We start from the raw sequence: 26,868 nt of genomic DNA on the forward strand, positions 1-26,868 counted from the left end.
TGTAGGTGTTTTCCAGAGTAAGCACATTTGAAATACAGATACGTAGTCTATATTCATAACTTCAGATACAAAAAAGATGCATGCATATGAATAGGATAATCATATTCAGCAATTTGTAACTTTTCCATAGACACCTGACAAGCCATACCTTGTACAAAATGCATGATGATTGTCATCATCATGTCACAACCATACCACTATGATGAATATGCGGCATAGTGTCACACCTCCCACCCCCAAAAACTGAACAAACCAAAATGTGTTTTGTTTTTGTTTTTTTTCAGGAAATGCAGAGGGGGAATATTAAGAGTGATCAGAATAGAAAGGCTTGTCAGTCTTTCTGTTACTTTTAGCCTGCAAAATAAGAACTGTAGACTATTAGGGTATTAAATGCTGAATTAATTGCATTTCATAACTCGAGACTTTTTCTCATCTTGAAATCTTAGTAATATTTATCTCAAGTACAGCTCTTTTGAAAATATAAAAACATTAATTATCAACACCGCTATAAGGTAGATAAACAGCTCTATTTCACAGGCTTCCACGGTAGAGGGGAAAATCAGGCAAAGTTAAAGGATTTGACAATGGTGACAAAGTGAATTATTGGCAAAACTGGGATTAGAATTCAGGAGTTTTTGGCTCCCATCTTCTCTTTCCATTAGACCATGATGCCTACTTTGCAAACAAGATCTAAATGTTTAGCAAAACTTTTGAAGTTCATCTGAAGTTTGCTCTGGGTCCATACTGCCTCAAATAGCACTCCCTCTCCTTCAGCCTGATTACCTCCCCAAAAGTCAGTGGCAGAAGCCTTGGGAGCAAGAGAGCAGTCAGTAATTCTTACCTCTAGTGGCTTGTCCAAACTGATTTGTACTAGTACCCCCTGAACCAGGCCACTGTGTCACGCTTAAATGTTTTTGCTTGTGCTTACATGACACTTTATTACTAGGTCTTAACTAAATTAATTTTTTCATGTCTCTTACAAGCTGTCTGCCCCCTTGCGTTGGGATCTTGAGCCTTTTACATTATGGACAAATTTACCTTTCTCCTTTTGTTCCTTTTTAAGTAGTTTGTATCCCTGAATAATCAGTCCCCCATTCAGTCTCATGTCCCCACCATGCTGGTTATCTTACATTTTCCCAGACAGCTTTGTTGCAACTTGCTGTCAATATTTGATTGCTTCAGTTTGATTTCATATGCTGAGCTATACTGCTGTAGTTTTTCTTTTTTGGATAGCAGTTTGTTTATAATTGCTTTTCTTTCCTCTGGTTATGTGTCCTGCCATCTTCTAGGTCTGCTCAACCACTAATTGCAAAGGACATGTTTACTAGCTATTGCCCAATCCTTCAATTTTAAACCAAATATTTATCTTGTAAATATTTAACATACATTTTTCTTGGACTTAGTCTGTTCTCTATAGATCAATATTACCGACTCTCCTAAAAGCCAATACAAGCTCGTTTGTGTAATAAATCTTTGTTGCGGTAAATGTGAAGTTAGTCCAACTTGACTACTTTGTTTTGTCATGTTACTGACTTTGCTTACACAGATTTGATTTTCTCCCCCCTCTCTCCCCCCCCCCCCCCCAATTACACTTTGCTGGTTTGATTCCTACTTGTCTGCTCATTAGCCTGTCATAACAAACACTACTCCATTTATCATATTGCTGCTAGAGTAAAGCATTGGCTATGACAATGTTTGTGATTCCATTAGGAAATATTTGTTGTTTAGCAAATTAGTTACAGGTGATCCGGGTTGCTTGTTACATGAATTAATCTTTTTTCTAAAGACTTTCCTTTAGTTTCCTTGAAGTCCTATTGTTCATTATACTGGTCTGACCATAATTTGAAAACAAAGTTGTATTTCTTATTTGATGAAGTCTTCTAGTAAACTCTAACCATTTAGAGTTTGATTTAATCTCAAACTAATTTAGTTTGATCCTGCTCTTTCTATAACTGAAGTAAACATTTGTGCATAACCACTCCTCTTTGTATGTTGTTTAAGCTGTGTTTTAAATCTGCTGATTTTTAGCATGCATTTAGTTGGCAGACATGGGCTGTAGCTAGTTTGAAATGCTGCTGGATGTTTCCTGTCCTAGGAAACCAAAACCAAAATGAACAGTTGAAATGAGGACAATAGACATTGTAGCCCCTGAAGAATGAACTGGTATGGTTTGGTGGTTGTTGATTGCCCCGCTGAGGTGATTGGAAAAGGAAAGAGGGTGGGTTATGCCTCAACTCTTCAATTATGAGCCTTATAGGCTTTTTTTTTAAATTGGTGCATAGAAGCTCTTCAGTAAGTTCAGTCTAATCTGTCTCTGGTTTTCCTAGTCTAGACTGTAGGATTGTACCTTAATACAGTCTTGACTAGACATTTGAAGTAGCTTCAGCACCTAGTATTGGAGGTCATGAGAGCCAGGAATATAAATCAATAACCATTCAACCTTCATTTAAGGAGGCTTGACTACATGTCTGAGGTATTCTGCAACATAAATGTAAAAATCATTGAAGATAGGGAATCACTAGTTAGCAACGCTTCAGATTTTCCTGCCTATTAACTATCAACTGCTAACAGACGGATGCATTAATTCTGCAGACTGTACGCGATGGCAGACAGTTCATGAAATACATTGATCCAAATTTAGGAGTTGCCTTGCCAGAAAGAGACTATGGTGGGAACTGCCTTATTTACGATCCAGGCAACAAGACTGATCCATTTCACAATGTCTGGGTAAGAAATTGAAATGAAAAAGCTCTTGGCTAGTGAGTCTTAATGTTTTTGTGTGAAGTGTTGCCTATTTGATACTCTAATGTGTAGTCTTCCATATATGTTTCATTGCTGAATCCATAATCCATTTATGCCTTTTCTTTAGTTTTAGACTTTTACCCACCTTTTTCCTTTTCTCTCTTGATGTTGAGTATTAATCAGGTCAAGATATGCATTTCTTTGTAACCAAATTAACTACTTTTGGAGAAGGGGTAAATGATTTAGCTGTTGTTCAAAGTACTGATGTAAATCCATACCCATTCCTCTGTTCCTACTAGAGTTAGCTTCTGTTTATGCTTAACAGTTGTGTATTTAGCTCCTTTTTACAGAAGGCTAAAAGTTTAAATGCTGTTTACATGCTACTGAGTGATCCACAAATTGCACACTTTTGTATCTTCACCTGGAATTCAAGAAGCCGCATGAATTTTGTTCCCAGGTCCCCAAGCCAGAGGCATAAAATCTGAAACCATAGGAATTGGTGTTAGTTATGTACACTGATCTCCAAGCCTTTATGGAGGGTGTGCAGCAGACAAAGTTGGAACCTTTTAGATCCACCGAATGCGCCTCTGCCACTTGAGCTAATGGAATAACTGATAGCAATAGCAAGTTATACTCTAGTGCACCAACACTAGAAGGGGATGAGAGACACCTTTTGCCCATGGATTTTATATCTATTTGCTGACAGCAGAGCAATGGTGAGCTTGGGAAACTTGGGTTTTGTTCCAGGCTCCCAAGGGGAGCATGCTCTGGTGAGCATAGACTCTTCTGCTGGTTTCCCCGCAGCCTGACCCTTGGCTTCTGCATGAACCTCTACAAGCTGTCTTAGTCCCAGTTCCCCCCTCCTGGCCCTTCTTGAAGTTTCTAATTTTGCTTTAGATCACATTACTTGAGTGTTTGCAATACTTCATGGCTACGGAGAAGCATATGGAATTTGCATAGATTTCAAATAGCAGCTAAGGCAGTTGAAAAGATTAAGTTCTACTACTATATTACCTAGATAAAAATGCAGGCCTTGAGAATAAATATTGATCTTCTGTATAACAAATAACCTAACATCTCTGCTTGGTTTATAGGACAAACTGGATGGATTTGTTCCTGCTCACTTCCTTGGCTGGTACCTAAAAGTAAGAATCAGTCCCTTCTGTGTTCAGATATTTTCATTAGTGCTCTTCTGCTTTCAAAGCTTGACTGCTTCTGTTTCAATGTTACCAGTGTTCAGAATCAATTATATTAGGCAGTCATCCATGAACTAGTTTAAATAAGTGTTTGCATAATAATAAAAGTCTTATTTTTTCTGACCATAGTAGGTCGTTTAATTTCTTTTCTAAATAACATTCCACTAACAAGCTTCTGCTTCCACAGAGATGATTCATATTAAGGTCAAATGGATAAAACAAAGAATATGCAAAAGCAAAGTCCTTTATTTTCCCAGTATCCTAAATGCTTGAGTGATCTTAACATAGACTGTGGAAAAGATAATGTGCAGTGTAGACTGTGGTGAAGTTACCATTCACCCTGATACATGATATATCAATAGAATTCCACATGCTAAGCACTTCACACTTTCCAAATAGCTCCTAGTTCATCATTTAAAAGTACTATAAAGGGGCAGTGTCTTATTCATTGCAGCTGTCAGCATGCATGCACCAATCATGGAAGAAATGCCAGCTGAATTTGTCTATAGTGGAACATGGGCAGTACATCAGTTACTGAATATTTAGGGCTAAATGTGACTATCCTCTCTGTTCAAGTGAATTGACTAACCAGTTTTACTTTACCTTGCATCCCTTGTTGAGCTTAGTTTATGTCCTCTCCTGAACAGCATAATTCAGAAAAGGTTAATCTTGAATTGCAAGATAAATCCCAGGCTTCATTTTACTGCCACTCCCCATTCAAAAATGCAAGGTTTGACATTGCTGTAGTAATTTGCCATGAATAGAAAAGAACTTGCTAACCTATATAAGACTTTGTTTTGAAGCGTGTGTGCGATATCAGAGGAATACTTCTGTTACAGTCCGATACTCCTGGATATAGAGAGAGAATTCTCAGAATGAGAATTCTGTTGCATTCATGTAATAATATTTTCTCTATTAAAAACAAATTTGACCAAAACTTAGGTAGAGTGTGATTTCCTAGAAAAGTGAGGGACTGGATGAAAAGACATAGCACAAATAGTAAAACAAGGTTTTTGTAGGAACTAAAGGAAGTTGGGTAGGATACAGGACTTGGATCTCTCTTAAATCAAACTATTAGATTTGCTCCAGGCCAAGAAGAGTATATCCTGTATCAGGGTCATGTGGGAGAATGTCCTCTACAGAGAGGTTTATTTGATAATGTGCTTTCTGTCCATCTGTTTGTAGTCCCATCTCTTAAGTCTGGCTCATCTGTTTTGATCACCTATGTGCTCCACAAAGCAGAGATTTATGTACTGCATAGCAAAATAAATATGCCTCTTGTATCCCTCTCTAGTCATTAAAACATTCCTACTCCATTTTGTTAGCTTGTTTTATCTTTCATACTACTTAGAATGTGCTCACTTTTGCATTCATTTTCAATTTTGCTTGTGACTTGAATAATTAAAACAAACTCTTACCTGTTCTGCACCCTCACTCCCCATGAAAAACATGGAAAAAATTAAGGGTCTTACTTTTCAGTACTTTACTTATGTGGATCTTTTATTTTATCATCGGTGTGATCCCAGGACAGATGTTGGTTGCACATTATCAGCATAAACATCTTTAAAAGGTGTCTGCTTTTTATTGGCTTTGCCAGGGTTCAGTCAGTGTAGCTGATCACATTAAATATAGAATTACAGCACAACTTAACTCCCTGAGATTAAATGTTAATATAACTCTAAATGCTGTTATCTAACATAAGGTATGTGTATATTTAGGGGCTATAGTTCATAGTTTTCCAAATGTAGCAGGTTTGGGGAAAGCATGTTTTAAATAGGAGGGGCAGAAATGTGACTGGCTATGATTGCACTTACTCTTCCACCTCAGGAATGTGCCTTTTTCTCTGTAGTAAAACTGTGTCCTGGGTCTCACACTAATCTATTGCTGGGCAGGTGCTGTACTGTACTAGTAGAAAGAAAGCTGTGGGAGCCCCAGCTATGTGAAAAGCTCAATCTTTAGCTGCTGGCAGTAAAGGAGGGGCACTTCTTTCTCCTTTCCTGGCTGCTGCATGTAGGCAGCTCTTCTCCCTTTGGCTGGAGGGTGGGGAAGCATTTATATCCTCACCTTCTGACTGCTGGGAGGGTGAGCCCTATGCTACACTCCTCCCAGGATCCAAATGATACGTTTACAACCACCCATCCGTCTGAATATTCCTCTCCAGGACCTACAGCAGCACAGTCAGTCTGTCCATGCTCCTGCTCCTGACCTTGCCATTTCTAGTCCTGTAAGAATGTTGCTTACAAACCTGCTGCATTTTTACCGCTACACCTTGCAAGCCAGTGCCGGTCATCTTCAATCCTAAAAGGAACTGTTTGGGAAGGGATCACTCAAGTGCCTGCCCTCTCCCAACTACACTCAGTATTGTTGGCTCCTTTTGAGTAAATCGCTGATTGGATGGTTTGTTTTTTACACCTGAAAAATCTAAAACTGCAGTTCCCTTTTCTAGCCCCTCCTGATAGGTGAGGACTGGGAGTGCTGTTCAGACGTGCGGAGCAGGATCAGAACAGCACCCAGTGAGTTAAGTTTCAGAGTAGCAGCCGTGTTAGTCTGTATCCGCAAAAAGAACAGGAGTACTTGTGGCACCTTAGAGACTAACAAATTTATTAGAGCATAAGCTTTCGTGGACTACAGCCCACTTCTTCGGATGCATCCGAAGAAGTGGGCTGTAGTCCACGAAAGCTTATGCTCTAATAAATTTGTTAGTCTCTAAGGTGCCACAAGTACTCCTGTTCTTCTTTTTCTAGTGAGTTAAGTGTGTCACTGAGAAGCTTAGCCTAAAACATGTACCTGGATCTTATAGGAAATTTCCACTTAGTGCCTCCTATGCAGAGTCACTTGGAGATGTGATGCGAGTATGGGTGAACACAGACCTATTGCTGATTTGAGGGCAGTTGGCTGTTTTGAGAATTGCATTAAGCAAGCTGGAAGAGCCTTTCCTGAGCAGCCCCAAAACACTGCTGGCTGCTGCCACCTTCACCTGGTAGCAGAGGCACATAGTAATAGACTCCTGCATTTGAATTGTATTTCCTTCTGTTACTGTATCCTGCTTGCCTGCTTTTATTCTTTGCAAGATATTCTCCAAGATAAATTTCCCTCCCTTTCTTTCTTCAGACGCTAATGATTCGGGACTGGTGGATGTGTATGATCATCAGTGTAATGTTTGAATTTCTGGAGTATAGTCTGGAACATCAGCTTCCAAACTTCAGTGAATGTTGGTGGGATCATGTATGTACTGCATTCTGTATATCTTAAATGCTGAAAACAACTTGATTATCTGATCTATCTATGGCCCAAATAGACATCTAGCTGTAGTGATACTGTGCTACGGCACAGGATTGATGTAGCCGGTGAGCATTCATGTGCTATCTATCAGATGTAAATGTATTCAGTTGTATATGCACATGGAGGTGATTGAGTTTTAGCTCAGTGCCTACTTCCCCTTTTAATAACAGATTAAAAATGTGTATTTGTTGCTTAGTACAAAACCCTTCCCTTGTTTTGATTGCCCAACTATCAGTTCATGTGTAAATACCTTTACTGACAATCATCTGTTCTGTGGAATGGTAGCCCTATAGTGCACAATTAGATGTCCGTCCATATTCTTGCATATGTTGTACCTTCCACACTAATCTATACTCAATGTACAAAAATGTTTGGATATGTCTTTCTGATGACAGTATAAATCACAATATTCGAAGATTGAGGAACACAGAAAATTACAGGCTTGTATATAGTGTGTATGTTTTTCTTTTTATCAGTTTCAAATGTGGGCTCAATGCAACTTGTGTTCAACTTCTCTCTTTTTTGGTGTATTTTGAATCTTTTATGAAAACCCATTTTTCTCTGTTCATCTGACGACAAACATAGGTGCTTTTTAAAAGACATTGCTACAGTACAGTAAATCTATCTTAACTAGGTCCCTTCTGTTGTGTTGAGAGTTCAAATTAGAAAGTCATCCCCAATGCCATTTAAATAGTTTGGTCTTGTAGTGCAGATGGGAGCATGCAATGTCTCAATTACGCTAAACTCCAAGATTTTGGTTTTGTCTATCAGTTGTAGCCATAGATGCCTTAGGATACTTAACACTTAGATTTTAAGGCCAGACGGCACTACTATAATCTAGTCTGGCTACCTTCACAACACGGGTCATACAGTTTGAAGTGTGACTTCATCTTTTGCATGATGCCATCAGACATAAGTGTTCAAAGTTTGCAACAAACTTCCCTAGATGTGATGCTATTTATCTATAGATTTTTTTTTGCATAAATTAATTTTTTATGTAATGTCAGCTCTTTGGGGAAAAGTACTTTCTTATTGTTAAAGCTGTAGCATTTTTTTTAATGTTCACTTTATCTTTTTAAACACAATGCTAAAGAAAGCAAAGAAAATATCTTTGATCAATGGATAACAGTATTGGAAGCTGTCATAGTAGAACTAATGAAGTGAGCATCTCTCAAAGTTGCTATCAAGTTTAGAATTAAAAAAGCAGCCAATATTCCCAGCTCTGAGACCCCTTTCAGGAATTAATGCTCAACAGTAAATATAGGGCACGGGAGATATTAAGCTCTCCCATGAACTTTACATCCTGAACCTGGAGACAAATAATCCAGCTGGATATATAGGGAATGACAGGCTCAAGATCAAGAAACACCTTAAATACCAGGCACAGCAAAATCCAGTGCAACGTAACCTGGTAATACTCTTTATTTGGTGTGCTTTAAGATGTTCCCATCAGAGATAAGCGGTGTGTGGAGCCACAACCATAATGAGCAGTGGGAGGTCAGTTTACTGTAATAGGACTGATATATCAAGAAGAGGGTTTACTCTTTCCCCTGTTTAAAAATCTGATGTCCATCAAATGCGTATCTAGGCAGCTAGACTTTCAGGAGGTATGAGGCATGTGTCCAAAGAATCTTAATATTGGATGAACTAGCTATTCTGTAAGAACTCACTCCTTTTGCATGAAAACATGTACCTGCACATAAAAGTATATAGTATTTCCATTTTATAGCCTTCACTAGACCATTAAGCTTCAGTTGTGTAGTTCTGCTGCTTAAATACTTTTTTTTTCTCCTTTCAGTGGATAATGGACGTAATCCTATGCAATGGATTTGGGATTTATTGTGGAATGAAAACTTTGGGATGGCTTTCTTTGAAAACATATAAATGGCAAGGACTTTGGAACATTCCTACGTACAAGTATGCTACTTTAGAAAAATTTTCCATAACCAAAAGTAGCAGAACTCAAATGAGTTTTGGGATTTGACTTCAAATATACTAAAATACTGAACCATAGGTGACGTTTTATTTGATTTAAGGATTTAATTTGTATGCTCAAAACAAGAATCTGTAAACTAATTTTCTAAATAAACCTAATATGGGGAATTTTGTATGACTTTGTTCAGCTAACATACTCTGAGTTTTAAAGGGACATCTTAAGGAAACCTGCTCACTTCTGTGAGAAGGAGGACTTTTGTTCTGTTGCCTTATTAGTATTATTGAGGCTTATGTTGGAAACATGTAAGGGCCTGTGTGATGAAACAGACTTATGTCATGAAGGAGCCAACTTGCTCTATTACAAAACCCAAAAGAACAACAGTTGCTTAATCTGACTTTCCTGAGTAGGCAGTAGGTTAAAATACTATCAGACTCTGGCTCCTATTAAGAACCAGCTTTAGCTTGAGACAACAATAAAATCTATATGGCAACTTAGCGTATCTTAAGCCTCTCTCTGGCTCTAAAAGGAATGTCTTCTAACATGAGCTCGGATGCCAGCATTCTTGAAATGTACTGGTGGGTGCTGCTGTGCTCTTATTGTTTTCAGTTGCTTGAATTAGGTTGGCATTTAGAACTTTTTAAGCAGTGTTAAAGACAAGTTGAATTGCACACCCACAGATGTGTGTCACAAAGCTGTGACAACTCAGCGTTTCAGCCTATATTAACAGATAAAGGAGAGCTATATGACATTCAGACATTTCATCATTTCCCTGGTGTCTTCAGTGAAATTATTCTGATTATCATATCTGTAAATGAGCAGCTGGAGAGAGTTCTAGTTTAAGGTATGGAAAAGACACGAGGTGGGGACTAGATAATTTAGGAAGTCTAACTTATTAAATGTAACAACATAATGGAAACCATATTAGCATCCTTTTTCTTTCCAGTTTTTCTGACCACATGTCTCAGGTGCCATTTTCTCATCAGTGATCAGAGTTTGGTAGTAAAACTGGCCTTTTTGGCTATATACCCATCTGCCGTAGAAGCAAGTTTAAGTGCCTGTAATACCAAGAGTTCAGGCATTGAAATGGTGGAGATCATGCTGCTTGTTCTGAGACTTGTATTTCATTAAAATCTGTGCATATATGATTGCGTAATTTGGGCAGTTAAAGGACATAGTGATTGTGTAACTGAAAAGTGTATTCAGTGAAGATTGAAGCATATGCAATAACTAGTGGGTTATTTTGTGACCACTGATGCTGAGTTAAATATTAATGTGAACTTTGTTTCATGTAGTGAAAATACATCCTCCCATAATGGCGTTTTCCACATTGACTGTGAAATCTAGAAATGGCAGAGTTATGTGGAAACCAGACACGTTTATAGATTAACCTGAAATAAATACAGACAGGAACTGTAGAATGCCTCAGCTCTGAATAGAAAATATTTTGTGAGCAAGGGTGTACTCTAACCTACTTAGGAGTGATCAGGTCAAGAACATTCAAAGCTTCAGTAGAGTTATACCACTATTTCTTCAACTCCTAAGTTTTAAAAATGTCCTTTGATAATAGTTATGCTCGAATACCATGCGCTACTGGCTCTGAATTAGCTTTTTGTAGACTGCTCTTTCTTGATGACACCTAGGATAGGAGCTATCTACTTAGTGCAATGTCTCTGTAAATTTAGTTTTGTAAAAATTAAATAGATATGCTGTTTAGCAGGTTTTAAAATAAGAGTACATTGACTCACTGCGGCTTTCATATAAAAGTGGGTTATATAAAAGTGGGTTTAATACGGGGGAATAGAGGGCACTTAGCTCAGTGCAGAAAAGTTTGGTGGCTTGAACCGATGCCTAATTTAAAAATGTTTTAAATGTGTTTGTAAAGATTGGATATTTTCTGTTCCTTAAAACTGGTGTAAGAGTGATGTGTGGTGACTTTTTTTCAGAGGTAAAATAAAGAGAATGGCTTTCCAGTTCACACCCTATAGCTGGGTCAAATTTGAGTGGAAGCCAGCATCCAGCCTGCGCAGATGGCTAGCAGTTTGTGGCATCATCTTTGTAGTAAGGAAACTTCTTTTTAAACTAACTGGTAAAATGACTTGTTTGCAGCACTCATAAATGTGTTAATGGGAATTTTGGTTTTGATTTCTGCCAATCCTGGCCGTACTATGTGAGACACCCTGGAATTGGGACTGTCTGTAAATAAATTGATTTTCAAAAATATTTTTAATCTTGATTACTAAGTGATATACTTCAATTCTAAGTAGTTTAACATGCATGCTAAGCATGATTCAATTAATAAATTGTGCTGCCCAAAATGCAGACTTCATATGAAAATATCCCTTTTGTTCCCCACTTCCAGGGGCGTATTATCAAATTAAAATTGGAGATCGCTTCAGACCAGAACCTTGGAGCTCAGCACTTCGGGCTCTGGGCACTATGGATCTAGAACACAGTGTTTTGGCTTAGGCCTATCTAACTAAAATATCAAAGAAAAGATAAGGGAACTAAACAATTGGATGTTCATACTGGACACTCAGTTTTGTCTAGCTCTGTTCTCCAGGGTATTTATGTATTGAATGGCAGCTTTTAAAGTTTCAGAGTAGCAGCCGTGTTAGTCTGTATCCACAAAAAGAACAGGAGTACTTGTGGCACCTTAGAGACTAACAAATTTATTTCAGCATAAGGTGTTTATCTCTGTCTGAGGGATTGCCTACAAGATCTCGATCAAGCATTCTTAAAACTACAATACCCACCTGCTGAAATGAAAAAACAGATTGACAGAGCCAGAAGAGTACCCAGAAGCCACCTAGTACAGGACAGGCCCAACAAAGAAAATAACAGAACTCCACTAGCCATCACCTTCAGCCCCCAACTAAAATCTCTCCAGCGCATCATCAAAGATCTACAGCCTATCCTGAAAGATGATCCCTCACTCTCACAGATCTTGGGAGACAGACCAGTCCTCACTTACAGAGAGCCTCCCAACCTGAAGCAAATACTCTCCAGCAGCCGCACACCATACAACATAAACACTAACCCAGGAACCTATCCTTGCAACAAAGCCCAATGCCAACTCTGTCCACATATCTATTCAAGTGACACCATCATAGGACCTAATCACATCAGCCACGCCATCAGGGGCTCGTTCACCTGCACATCTACCAACGTGATATATGCCATCATGTGCCAGCAATGCCCCTCTACCATGTACATTGGCCAAACCAGACAGTCTCTATGCAAAAGAATAAATGGACACAAATCCGACATCAGGAATCATAACATTCAAAAAACAGTGGGAGAACACTTCAGCCTCTCTAACCACTCAGTGATAGACTTGAAGGTGACAATTTTGCAACAAAAAAACCTTAAAAAACAGACTCCAAAGAGAGACTGCCGAACTCGAATTAATATGCAAATTAGATACAATTAACTTAGGTTTAAACAGAGACTGGGAATGGTTGGGTCATTACACTAACTGAATCTTTTTCCCCATGTTAAGTTCTCCTCACACCTTCTATGGATCATCTCGATTATCACTTCAAAGGGATTTTTCTTCTGCTGCTGATCGCTCATCTCAATTGATTGGCCTCTTACAATTGGTATGCATACTTCCACCTTTTCATGTTCTGTGTATGTATAAATATCTTCTGTCTGTGTGTTCCATTCTATGCATCCGAAGAAGTGAGCAGTAGCCCACGAAAGCTTATGCTGAAATAAATTTGTTAGTCTCTAAGGTGCCACAAGTACTCCTGTTCTTTTTAGGTATTAAATGTATTTATATCACTGTCCCAGAACAATCACATATCCAGAGTAAGTGGAGAAATACAAAAACGCAGCAGACTGAAATGCTTTTGATGCTTTCTCTAGATATTGGACTGTATTTTTTATTTATATATATAATGTATCTGTACATTTGATAAGCAGACTGTTCTAACAGCTGCTTAATCACTCTGTAAATTAGCAGAGGATGAATGATTGCTATGAAAATCTGATGGCATTTTTATTTTAAGGGTTGCCTAGCAAATTTTTCTATCCAATTTGCTTTGTAGGGCATCTTAGATTGTTATGTATTCTAAATTCACTCTTATTGGAGAAGACAAATTTCAGGTTTGTGAAACTGTCCTTTTGGAGCAAGTAATGTATTACTTGTAATTAACAATTTGTGGGAGCACCTACAACATATGTTAGGCACTTTGCAAACACGTAGATGATAGTCAATTTGAATAAAAATTCAGACCACCAAACTTTCTGTAATACAAAATTTGTCTTGTATGTTAGATTCATATGCCACAATGGATTTGCTCAGATTGATACAATTTCTTTATGGAAGTTGAAGTAAACAGCAATATTAATAAAACATTCTGCATATCTATAAAAAGGTCCTGGAACCCAATATGAAAGTAACTTTCATGCACAATAAAAAAGAGCCAGCCATTAGTTGGCAGTGCCTATTGCTAAACCTGAAGAAGCTGTCAAGTTCATGTTAGTCTGGGGCAAACTCAAGTCATAGTGATTCTCTTGGCAAAAACAGCTTGCATCTGATTTGTGATTCTTAAACTAGCTTCATCTCGCAGATATACCTCAGATTTAATCATTACTTGCTAATATTTTTCATTATATATAATCTTTGGAGCAAGAAACATCCTTCGACTCAGTCTACCATAATTACTATAACTGAAGTGGCTCCCCCTGTAGCAGTTCTTTCTGTCACTGGAAATTTCAGTTGATCTACAAACTCGTGTTCTTTAGTAAATATTTAATTACTGCTGCTCAGTGAGATCTTGTCAGTGAAACTTGGGTAATTAGTGCCCAAAACTGGATCTGTTGCTTATGTTTCCTGGTATTTTGTGTGTATCTATAACACTGGTCTACAATTTTTGAGAAGTTGTCTGCTTCAGAGATAAAATGTGCTATTTATTATGTATTTTGATGTGCTGAATTCAAATATGACAATTAAAACAACTGATTGGCTACTGTTTCTAAGATATTTAGGTTTTTACATTTTATGTCTATGTATATTGTGTAGATAGTAGAGTTTTAATCATAAATTGTAAACCTAGGTCTTTTCATGTGTTTATGGTTGCTTTACATGATAATATTTCACCTGTCCTGTTTATGTAACACTTTAAAAATCAGCAAAAAGGTTATATAAATAAAATGTATTATGAAACAAAAGGCAAAAAACTATTATGTACATAGTTTAGTCCTATTCAGTGTCTACTCAGCGCTTCTTGGCTTGTCTCTTGTATTCATTAAATGGAGCATCTCTTGTCACTGTCCAGCAATAGTCTGCAAGTATTGATGGGCTCCATTTGCCCTGATAGCGTTTCTCCATTGTTGCAATGTCCTGGTGAAATCGCTCGCCGTGCTCGTCGCTCACTGCTCCGCAGTTCGGTGGAAAAATCTCTAGATGAGAGTGCAAAAAATGTATCTTTAGTGACATGTTGCAACCAAGGCTTTTGTATGCCTTGAGGATGTTTTCCACCAACAACCTGTAGTTGTCTGCCTTGCTGTTTCCGAGAAAATTTATTGCCACTAACTGGAAGGCTTTCCATGTCGTCTTTTCCTTGCCACGCAGTGCATGGTCAAATGCATCATCTCGAAGAAGTTCGCAAATCTGAGGACCAACAAAGACACCTTCCTTTATCTTAGCTTCACTTAACCTTGGAAATTTTCCACGGAGGTACTTGAAAGCTGCTTGTGTTTTGTCAATGGCCTTGACAAAGTTCTTCATCAGACCCAGCTTGATGTGTAAGGGTGGTAACAAAATCTTCCTTGATTCAACAAGTAGTGGATGCTGAACACTTTTCCTCCCAGGCTCCAATGACTGTCGGAGTGGCCAATCTTTCTTGATGTAGTGGGAATCTCTTGCACGACTATCCCATTCGCAGAGAAAACAGCAGTACTTTGTGTATCCAGTCTGCAGACCAAGCAAGAGAGCAACAACCTTCAAATCGCCACAAAGCTGCCGCTGATGTTGGTCATAGTTTATGCACCTCAAAAGTTGTTTCATGTTGTCATAGGTTTCCTTCATATGGACTGCATGACCAACTGGAATTGATGGCAAAACATTGCCATTATGCAGTAAAACAGCTTTAAGACTCGTCTTCGATGAATCAATGAACAGTCTCCACTCATCTGGATCGTGAACGATGTTGAGGGCTGCCATCACACCATCGATGTTGTTGCAGGCTTCAAGATTACCTTCCATGAAGAAGAATGGGACAAGATCCTTTTGACGGTCACGAAACATGGAGGAAATCCTAACGTCACCTGCCAGGAGATTCCACTGCTGTAGCCTGGAGCCCAACAGCTCTGCCTTACTCTTGGGTAGTTCCAAATCCCTGACAAGGTCATTCAGTTCACCTTGTGTTATGAGGTGTGGTTCAGAGAAGGAGGATGGGAGAAAATGTGGGTCCTGTGACATTCCTGGTTCAGGACCAGAAGTTTCATCCTCCTCATCTGACTCAAGTGAGAATGATTCTGGTGCATCAGGAACCGGCAGTCCTTCTCTGTGGGGTACTGGGCGTATAGCTGATGGAATGTTTGGATAATGCACAGTCCACTTTTTCTTCTTTGACACACCTTTCCCAACTGGAGGCACCATGCAGAAGTAACAATTGCTGGTATGATCTGTTGGCTCTCTCCAAATCATTGGCACTGCAAAAGGCATAGATTTCCTTTTCCTGTTCAACCACTGGCGAAGATTTGTTGCACAAGTGTTGCAGCATATGTGTGGGGCCCACCTCTTATCCTGATCTCCAATTCTGCAGCCAAAATAAAGGTGATAGGCTTTCTTAACCATAGTGGTTATACTGCGCTTTTGTGATGCAAAAGTCACTTCACCACAAACATAGCAGAACTTATCTGCACTGTTCACACAAGTACAAGGCATCTCTGCTCACTTTGGCTAAACAGAAATGTGTCCCTTTGCAAAATCAAACACTGACAAATAAGAGCACGACACTGTATGATTTCTAGAGCTGATATAGGGCAATTTGTTCAGCAGAGTGATGTAAGCTTCATTATGATTGCATCATCCATGACTTCTAGGAATAACATGATGCAATGCCAGCTTCAGATTGCATCATTCATTGTTTTGCCTAGAAAGCGAATACTGTCCAAACCCAGTCATAGATTTATTCATAGATCCAGACAAAGATCTGTTTTAGTCATTTCTGGTTTAAATTGAGATACCTTCCCTTTATAACTCACTTATCCTTCGCCATTCCCAAGTCAAGGGTCGTATATACTGACCCAATAGCATATCTTGAAAACTAGAGCCAATCAACAATTTTAAGCATCATTTTCGTTCTCAGTGACCCAGAATTAGTAAAGTTTGACTACATTAATTTCAGAAGCATTTTGGCTGTAGAGCAGTGTAATCAGCCTTTTCAGTAGCCATGGGAAGGACAACTTTTATGCTTTTAGGATTCATTAGTGGTAGTTCTAAAACTATATAAATCACCAGATAAACTTGGTTAAAAATAGAATTAAGGTTGCTGCCACACTTCATTGGTGCCTCACCATGTGCCTTACAAAAACATTTCTTTTATTCTAATCGCTTCCATGCAGCCCCCCCATAAAACCCTTTAATGTTCTTAGGGCACCTGACAGGTGCTCATATCTTGGTGGAGGGCATAGCATGGGAGCTGGGATAGAGTAGAATGTTGTGGAACCAATGGCAATAACTTTAGCTCAAGCTTTAACCAAGTTTTGACCAAATCTCCCTTTTTTCAATGAGAGCAGCAAAGAGTCCTGTGGCACCTTATAACAGACGTATAGGAGCATGAGCTTTTGTGGGTGAATACCCACTTCTTCGAATGCATCCGAAGAAGTGGGTATTCACCCATGAAAGCTCATGCTCCTATACGTCTGTTATAAGGTGCCACAGGACTCTTTGCTGCTTTTACAGATCCAGACTAACACGGCTACCCCTTTGATTTTTTTTTTTTTTTTCAGTGAACGCAACATGAAATGGGAGAGCAAAGGAAGCCGAGGAAGCATGTATCCCCACTTTCCTTTTGACTCCTCTACTCCTGGCAGTCCTCTATAGTCTCATTCCCCATGCCCTCTCTAAAGACCTGCTGACTGAGTCAGGGCTGCTGAGATCGGAAGGGTCCGGGGGGGCGTTACCTCAGTCATAGTATGTGTGTGTGCAGGAGAAAGTGGTAAAGGAAGCATTCTGCTTCCTTATGATGAACTATAGGAAGTTAGCTGAGTGAAGAGGGCAGGAAGCGCTAGTGCTTCTTGAACTTCTCCTTGGTCCCTCTGCTTCTGGCAGACTCTCCTCCTCTATCCCCCGCATGAGTCATGTGTAAGAACTCCCAGGAAGAGGAGGCTTGTTCCTGTGCTCCCTCAGACCTTTCTTAATAATTAATCTTGGGATGCTCATCTGGGCCTACAACCCCCTATTAGCTTTAATAGGCTCCCAAATTCTAGACTGAGGTCTTGGTCCTGTTGAAGTCAGCGGGAGTTTTCCATAGTCCTCCATAGTGGAGCCCGGTTTTCACCCCTAATCTGGAGATTAAGTACAACTGCCATTGCTTGGCATTTTCAACCATACTTCAAGATGTGACTGGAAGGTAGTGCTGCATAATTCAGAGCAAGTAGATAGGCATGTTTTCTCGTTGCTCTTTGTGGGGCCCTCTCTGTACAAGTCTGAGTATACGTTTCTATTTTAGGAGTAAATGTAAGGGGTGGGTGTGGTCCAGGCTTTACTCACTGAACCTTTTTAAATTAAATTATTAAAGTGTCCTTTTTTTCTCAGTTTTTATTGGCAGAGCTGAACACATTTTACTTGAAGTTTGTCCTGTGGATGCCACCAGAACACTACTTGGTCCTGTTACGACTTGTCTTCTTTGTCAATGTGGGAGGTGTGGGCATGAGGGAGATCTACGACTTCATGGATGACCCGTAAGCCAGTCGTTTTGTCTGTGTAATGTCAAGTTTTAATTGCTTTCTTTTTAGCCTTGCTGCAGTTTGTTGGTGCAAGTTACCGTAGAAGTGGATCAGCCTATTGGGGCAAAGAAGCCCAGCCCTCCACACTTGCTTTGTTTTCCACTGTGCACCTTGATTGTTAAACATATCCCCTCTTGTAGGCTACATGTGGTAGATAACAGGTGTCCGTATAGACCATTTTACATGGGCAATATTAAATTTCAGTTTTTCTTGAACAAAAAGTTACCATATTCTTTGAACATTTTAATTACCTGGAACACTTGTTTCATTTGTGCGAGGTGGCATTGAACTCCTTTCACATTTACAAGCCTGGTGCTACAGTCCTTAGACTTAGCTTCTAAGGACTGCATGGTCCAGCCCTAAACCCTTTTTCTTAAAGGTGCTTCTTGCTTCAGCGATCTTCCAACACTTTTCTGGTCCTCTGGAGCTTTTGCAGCACCACCTTGCAAATCCGAGGACCCTCTGGTGATGCATTTTAGGGCAAAGAGCCCCCTCCCCCACAACAGTGCAGGTACTAGGAACCTGTCAGATTGCTCCTATTTAACCATCATATTTGTCGTATTCTAGCTTGCAGTAGCTGGGTACGGTTCCCAAGGGACCATACGCCAGAGGCAGATAGCAAGAGTTCAGTGCCCTCCAGCCACTCCCCTGCCCGTCACACACCACCTGCACCAGGAGCTGCAGGAGGGAGGCATAGAAGACAGTTACATCAGCCCTGCACATATTGAGCTGGTGGAGGCCCCAGTGAGGGATTTCTGGGTGACTTCTGCTCCTTTTCCACAGCCCGGCAGAACAAGGCAGAGACTGTCCCAAAGTATTGTGGGTGGTCTCTGAACTTTGTCCTTTTTGACATACGTTTGGTGCTCCAGCTGAGCCCCAGCAAGTTAGAGGCTCTAGCGCAGATGTCATGAGCAAGCTAGAAATTCCCAAGGCAGGTCGATCTATTTTTTAAAAGAACTGCTGAAGGAAGCATCGTAGTCGCCCTGACGTGTTCATTTCCCCCAACCTTATGTAGCTTTCTAGTTCCTGGTCTCTGCCATGCTGTTCCTCTTCCCCTCCACCTTGCCCCAGTAGCTCTGCCACTCTGTGCTGTGTTCCCCATGGTTGTTTCACTTAGCAGCTTGGGATGCACTCAGAATGGAAGACCATGGGAGGGCTGGGCAAAGAGAGGGAGCATGTAGGGGAGTGAACGCAGAATGAAGGAGAAATCAAGTAAAAATGTGAGAGCCTATCAGAGGAAACAGTTCTCCTATTCCTGATGAATGAAGAAAAATGCTATATTCTTTGTATGGTTTGCCTCTGCTATTTTACCAAAGAGACAGAGTGGGACAGTGTCAAAGGTAAAATTCAGTCATCTGTATTAAGGCTTGAGAGTGAAACTTTTGTTCTGATTTTTGTGTTGTGGGACACAGACAATCTTTAATTTAGAGATAGGAGCTGCTGGTAGAAGGCTTGAGGATTAGCTGTGAGGGGTGGGAAGGAAGAGGAGGGTCCCTAGAAAAGTGTAGTGGCAGTGTCTGTAGCGGTCATATAAACCAGGGGCAATCTTTTTGTTTCATTTGTACAGTGCCTAGCAGAGTGGGGTCCTGGTCCTTGACACGGGCGGCTAGGCTCTCTGGTAATATGGATAGTAATCCCACAGTTGTTTTGAAAGAACGTGTACAGTAAGAAAGTGAATACAGAGAATTGTTGGCTGAGCTAGGCGAAGTGTGGCCATCTGCCTTCCAAAGCATGGTACTTGGCATTGTTTGGAATCAAATGGCTTTTTATTGTTAGATGTCTAATTTTTTAACAGGTTTTCTGAAATGTGTTCCTCATGGGCATGTAACCTGTGAGGTGGGAGATCCCAAAACTCAGGCTGCCCCCGGAGCCCAAATGTCTACTCCACAGTTAAACAGCCCCTTAACCCAAGCCCCTTCAGCCTGAGTCATAGGCCAACTGCAGGTTTTTAATTGCAGTGTAGACAGACCCACAGAGTTATTGCCTTGGCTTCTCCTTGTAAGTATTCAGAGGGTTTGCTTAGAATCTTGAGTTTGGGTAGGGTTTAGTTTGAGTGTCACTGATTACTTCAGAGTTCACTAGCAATTCAAACGTACACAGTGTTGCAATTCCCCTTTTGTTTTCCTGGTACTTCATAAGGACTAATTCAAGGGGAGATTAAATACTGAGAATGTTTATGGTTGTAGATAGTTATGCCACCAAAAGCATTCTAGCGCCCTTCCCTCTTCCAGTGTCTTATTTTCTGATAGTAAGCATCTTCATTTTCAGTCCCTTAAGAGATGGTCAGATAGGACTAATTAGGTAGCCTTTGTTTGGAAGATAATAGGGCTCAGAATATAGATCAATCACATTGTTACTTAAAAGCATTAAGTACTGTATATAACAATGTGGAATGTGGCTTAGTGTTCATAGAAGATGATCTGGAAGTCAGAGTTCCTCTGTTATAACTCCACTTTTACCATCGACTGTCTATGATCTTGACTTGGTCAGGTAATTGTTCACAGATCTATTGAAATGGAGATACTTGCCTACCTTATAAAGATATTGAGGATTAATTCATGTAACGTGTTCTCAGAACCTCTGAATGGGCTGTAATGGAGAACAAAGTATTCAGAGTTAGAGAGAAAATACTTTGGCATACCAATCTGTAGTATGTCCATACATCCATAGTAATGGTTAAGAGTAGACATTCACGCAAGTGGGTAAAGATGAAATACGTATTTCTATCCTCCCTCTTATTTTTGTAAAGGTATTGTCCATTGTACATCTGCTACTAAAATACTAATCACTTAATGTCTCTATTTCAGGAAGTTCCATAAGAAGTTGGGTCAACAGGCCTGGCTAGTTGCTGCTATCACAGTCACAGAGTTTCTGATTGTTGTGAAGTACGACCCTTACACCCTAATGCTGTCCCTTCCTTTCTACATTACCCAGTGCTGGATACTTGGAATCATACTTGTGCTCACCTGGACAATATGGCGCTTTTTCATTCGGTAAGCAAAGGTGATAGAGCTCAGATTCCAGTGAGCACCAGTGCGCCAAGACCTGGCTTAACCAGCCCATGTGAACAGTAGCTTATTGTAGACTTTCAAAGTGTATCTTTTAAAAACTCTATATAATTTTGAGTTTCCAGGGGGAACACATCTCACCAACAGCCTATTGAAGGTGTACAATATAAAGTCTGTTTGGGAGACTTGATTAGGTAGTCTTCAATGCATAATATCCAAAATGCTTGACTCTGTTTAGTATAATTTAAATATAAATGTAACCAGAATCCTGACAACCAACTTATAACTAATTGTTTTAAAGAACTTAGCCAGAAATCTGAAAGCTAGTCTGTGAGCCTCACACATTGGTGTATACTTTTGAAGTGAAGGCCAACTGTATACGTCAGATGCTCAGTATGCCATGGCCACAGCTGTCACAAGTCATTAGGGATTTTGGGTGCCCATTTGAGACACCTTTAAAGAAACCCAGTTTTCAGAAAGTACTGAAAATCAGGCCTCGTTAAGACTTTTCTCAAGTTGGGCACCAAATTCACTGGTGACATTTGAAAACGTTGGCCTATATTTTTAGACCATCTAGCTCTGTTTCTAAAGCTACTTTCTGACACTAATGTCTTTTAAGGCTACATACATGCCAAACTGGAATTATTTTCAAAGCCTTATTTGAATGATCAGATTGAAAATATTGTCTGAAATCTAAGTGATGAGACCCTCATTGTCAAAATGCAAATGTGGCTCATGATTTTTAGGCAACTTCATAATAATAATAAAAAAGAATTATGTATGGTGACCAACCACTGGAAATTTCAGCCCGAAAATAATTTTGAGAAAATAGCTGAATAAGCTACTGAAAGTAGCGGATCAGTTGAAAAATACAATCTCAATCTGGATGAAAAACTTTAGTAATAAATACCCAAGATATTTACCCAGACTGTATGTACATACATGCTACAGATGCAAAATATATTGTATACAACATAGCGGGAGTGTAGTTGTAAAGATGGTGGGTGGGAGATGTAACATTTCCAGGATGACAAACATATATCTTTGACAATCACAGCAGGTGCATACGCATGATCTATTGATTTTATATGCTCTTGGCCACTTGCCTAGATAGCAGGGCCCCTTTCAAAAGGTTACATCGTTCTCACTAGAGTGCAGAAGGTAACCCAAGCCAAACTGCTTGTGAGCATGATGTGCACTTCCCTGAGTATCTACCACAGGGGCAGGAATTCTCTTCTCCCTGCTAAAATATCTTAATTCAGAAGAGAGACAGAGTAGTTCATAAGCACTTCCGGCAGCCAAATAGGATGCGTTACTGTGTGTGCCTGAAAACGGATTTTTTTCAACATGTTGTCAGGAGACAAATGCATGGCATGTATTTTCTCCATGGGACTAACTCTAGTATTGTCACTTTGGAAATAAACAGCTGAAGGTGCATAACTCCAACTGCCTTCCCGGTAAAGTGCTCTGTCAGGGGAAATGAAGATGGTAACAAAAGTCAAAGTTAAATAGACCAAGAGAGAGGGGACCAAAGGTTAATATGCCTTATAAGTAAGGTTACGTTTTAGTCACTGGTAATTTTAGTAAAAGTCATGGACAGGTCCTGTGACGGTAAACATAAATTCACGGGCCCGTGACTTGTCCATTGCTTTTACTAAAAATACCACCATGACTAAAATGTGGGCAGGGGCTGCAGGCGCTCTGGGGGCGCTGCGGGTGCTGACCTGGGCCCTCTACTGGTGTTGGGGGGGTAGCGGGGGGACGGACTGTGGCATGGGATCCCTGCTGGTGCTGGTGGGGGAGGGTTGGCAGGGCTGGCAGGGGCTTCCTATCCAGCTCTGCATCCCTGCAGCTCCTAGGCGGTGGAGGGGCCAGGGCAGGGGCTCTGCTGCTCCTGCCACATGCGCTGGCTGCCGCAGCTCCCATTGGCTGGGAATCGCAGCCAATGGGAGCTGCAGGGGGCGGGACCTGAGGGCATGGGCAGCGCATGACATGGAGCCTCCTCACCCAACCCTCCCCCGCCCCCCTGGCACCTCCGCCACCTAAGAGCTGAAAGGCCATGCCCATGGGAGCTGGGAAGCCCCCCACCCCGAGATAAATGCCCCCCGCATCCTCCAGCCCTGAGCCCCCTCTCACACACCCAAACTACTGCTGCTGGCCTCGGGCAGGCCCTGAACCAGCACCAGCTGCTGCAGAAGTCACGGAGGTCATGGAAAGTCTGGGAATCCATGACTTCGGTTACAGACTCACAGCCTTCGTTATAAGAAGTGTGCTGTTATCCAGGTTGAGAGTTTTCCCTAATTTCATGACACACAATCTAAATATGCACGCTCAGTTTGGACACTACTCGAGGGCGATGGCACCTCTGTGTGAAGAAATAGAAGATATGCCTTCCTCTTCTATAATCAGTAAGTGGGTGTGGTCAAAGGAATGAGACCAGCCTATGAGTCGGGTCCTGCATGGCAGCTTCCCCACTACATTTGTGTAGAATGCAGTCTGTGTTCATTATACTTCTGGGCATGGTGGTAACTATTTGTAAGTACTAGCACTAAATGTAAATAAACTTTTTTCATCAACTGAATCTGTACCCTTTCTTACAGGATGAAGGAAGTCCATACAAACTTAGTGCTGTAGTATTAATCAAAATGAGCCAAATTATCTGTGTCATAATGACACCAGGATGTATTTATCCAATTGTTTTGATTGTAAATCTAAGCGGAAATGCTTGTTTAAGTCAATACTATCAATCTTGTTTTGTTTTTAGTGACATTACCTTGCGGTGTAAGGAGATAAGACGACAACAGCAAGAGCACAAATCTGAAAAGGACAAATGCTTAAGCAACGGTGATGGACATTCTCCAGTACCAGATGAACAAAACGGGAACAAACTGAGGGAAAGAAAATTTTGAACCCGAACAACAGACTAAGGACTAAGAGAGCAACCTGTGAAAGTCAGCTTGTTTGACATGAGACTCAACCTTATTCTACCTAGAAAACTTCCATTGTTTACCCACGTCTGAAAATCATCTGGGGAAAGATGTCACCATGACCCCCTTCTAGTCAAAGTTGGAGAAAGACTACAATAGATAGAAGTCAAACCTATACTACTGAAAAAGAAAGGATCTTTGCGTGTGTGTTTTATAAATGTCTGTTCCTTGCAAAATCAAGGATTTAGGGGTTTTAAATTAAATGCAAAGGGAATCCAGTGATCCTATTTCCAGTGACCCATGATATTTCAGTTTTGACACTGTTTGGTGGGCCATTAGGAACACTCATTTTATGGACTAAATATACATGGCACTGAACAGTTTTGTATTTCTGCTGAAACTACCTTGAGCTGTGACGTAATATATGTAACGTTGGTTCCATCCACCTATTAACAGAAGTTCAGGGACAGAACTGCAGCAAGATAAACTTAGTGATGTGACTGGAGCGCGTGAACAAGTTGCATCACTTGCACAGCATATAATACAGTACACAATTGTTACATCCCCTGCAATGCTGGGGTTTACTGCCTTTCTCAAAGCTGATTTACATTACCATGGTGCAACCTATGACTGTGTTTCATACTACATCATAGCACTGATTATACAGAAAACCTCTCCTTTTGGTTCATTTTTATCCAGGTCATCTCTCAACATAATCGAAGTTTAGGTCAGAACGTTAACCTCCACTGCCTAATGGAGTAAAGTGTATAACAGACAGAAAACTGGTAGTTAATTCCATCGAGGTCTTAAGTTATTTGCCTTATACTTAAAGCATTATTTTTCTTTGCTTGCCAAGACAGCTGCATTCTTTGCTTCCGCTTTGAAGGCAGGTCAAGTTCTGCCATCCTTCAGAGTTACCCTATTCCTCCCAGTGCTAGGTCTGAGCTTTTAGCAACCGTAAACCAACTGGAAAATGTGCATTCTGCCGGCCACTTGCACAATACATAGACACTAAATGCTTTGCTGTCTTAGCTGATGAAAGAATAGGGTTGACTTGATCACTTGTGGCCCTTTCCTGAGTGATGAGAGAGAACCTGCTGTCCAAGCTAGCTGGCATTATTGCCAGTGACTCAGTGTCTCATAACACTTAAAAACTGACATTTCTAATATCACTGCTCCTAAAACGTAGTGGCCGCAGTAGAACATCAACTTGTCCCATATTGTCCTAGATGCAGGTCCCTGTAATGTAACAAACTCAGAACTTTAACCAACATAACTTTTCTAAAAATACAGAAGTCTTATCTGGCTATTAATCACATTATACACTACTTTTGAGAGAAGCTTATTTATACAGAAGAAAATAATATAAATACGAAAACAGAGTAAAAGCTCAGAATTTCCAAACAGCTTTACCCCAAACGTTCAACGGGAGCTGGAGACTCACAAGCTAAAGCTGCTGGCTGCAGCAAAGCACAAATCTTTGACCCATTTGGGGCTCATACTTGAATGGTAAGCAAAATCCGTGTCTCTCCCGTGTTGATAGTGACACAGATACTTTTAAACAATGCGCAACAGAGTAGAATTTAATTAAAAATTCTACAGTATGAGTGCACCTAAAAAGCTCAACAAATGACGCAGAGTTTCAGAGCAAAGGAGGCAGGATCGATGGAGTATGGTGGCTGCCCTTCATGATGATGATCAGTAAATTGAGGGGAGGTTGATCAGTCTGAGGGGTCATATGAGGCTTCTTCCTTGATTGTGCATAATGTACTATTGTGAGCCATTAAATGGCTGCTGTTAAACTTTAGGATTTATCTGCTGTAATGTGGTGGTGAATGCTATGGCTGTGTAACTAGATGTTAACAAACTCTTAAATGGGCAGAGGCTGAGTTGAGCAAATCATTTATTTTTAAGCCTTTTTCCACCCTCAAGTATTAATTTTACACATTCACATTTATTCATACCAACTATTGACCGACTGTTAATAGGTAGTACTAGTGTACATGTGCTAATGTGGTCCCAGCTGAGCAAGGCTCAGATGTGTATCTTTTCACATCTGTTTGTGCTAGTTCACACCATTGTCCCTTTTCTGACTTGTCTTTGGGTGCGTAAACATTCCCATTTTGGTTTTGTGATTCTGGCAGGTGGAATGGGGAGAACTTGGCATTTTACTCTTTGTCCCCTGAGGACTCTGATATGCAAATTTGAAGGAATTATGGGAAATGCCCATTTCCTAATTCCAAAGCTGGTGTACTAGACAAAACATTAATTTGTGTCTCTCTACGTTCACTTCAACATGGAGCTTTTAAAGTTACAGGCTGGATAACTGAACAAATAAAATATTTGCTGGTGTATTCTTGGGTACAACCTGTCTGTGTGGTTTACTTTCACACTACCTATGGTAGGTATGGCGTTGCATGGCTAATAGGACATCCTATGCATTCCTATGAGCAGAAAGCACCATTGGATTGCCACTGCATATAACGGGATTTTGGACAAGTGGCCCTTAGCGTAACAAATTTGTCCAGATGTTCATGGCCACATTCCATGTGGCAGTCCCCTCCCCTTCCCTGAAAAGTAACTATCTTTGAATGAAATGGCTCTGAATTAAAAGATCTTAATCATAAAGTAAAACAACTTGGGTTATTCTAAACTTACTAAAATTATGTCATGTTCTTATTGCTTCCCTTGTGGGGATGTTTTGCATTGCTGGTGAGTTCTGGCCATTGAAGTCTAACTTGTTTTTAGGAATCCCTTATAAAATATGATTCCATGCACCACTGTCTAAGGGCTGTGCTCTAGAAGCATGCAAGATT

The 26,868-nt window shown here is 40.3% G+C and overlaps 1 protein-coding gene across 1 annotated transcript in view; it reads left to right on the forward strand.

Moving 5' to 3' along the window:
• PTDSS2 (phosphatidylserine synthase 2) overlaps positions 1-26,406 on the forward strand; it is a 73,170-nt gene extending 46,764 nt beyond the window's left edge. Inside the window, exons 5-12 of the mRNA XM_054025198.1 lie at positions 2,593-2,727; positions 3,837-3,887; positions 7,050-7,163; positions 9,019-9,137; positions 11,100-11,214; positions 17,927-18,072; positions 20,925-21,110; positions 23,890-26,406. Coding sequence (XP_053881173.1) covers positions 2,593-2,727; positions 3,837-3,887; positions 7,050-7,163; positions 9,019-9,137; positions 11,100-11,214; positions 17,927-18,072; positions 20,925-21,110; positions 23,890-24,034 — 1,011 coding nt within the window. The 3' untranslated portion in view covers positions 24,035-26,406. The remainder of the gene's footprint in view (positions 1-2,592; positions 2,728-3,836; positions 3,888-7,049; positions 7,164-9,018; positions 9,138-11,099; positions 11,215-17,926; positions 18,073-20,924; positions 21,111-23,889) is intronic.
• Positions 26,407-26,868: the final 462 nt, after the last annotated feature.

Source organism: Malaclemys terrapin, chromosome 4, assembly GCF_027887155.1.
Source record: "Malaclemys terrapin pileata isolate rMalTer1 chromosome 4, rMalTer1.hap1, whole genome shotgun sequence".
Lineage (NCBI taxonomy): Eukaryota > Metazoa > Chordata > Testudines > Emydidae > Malaclemys > Malaclemys terrapin.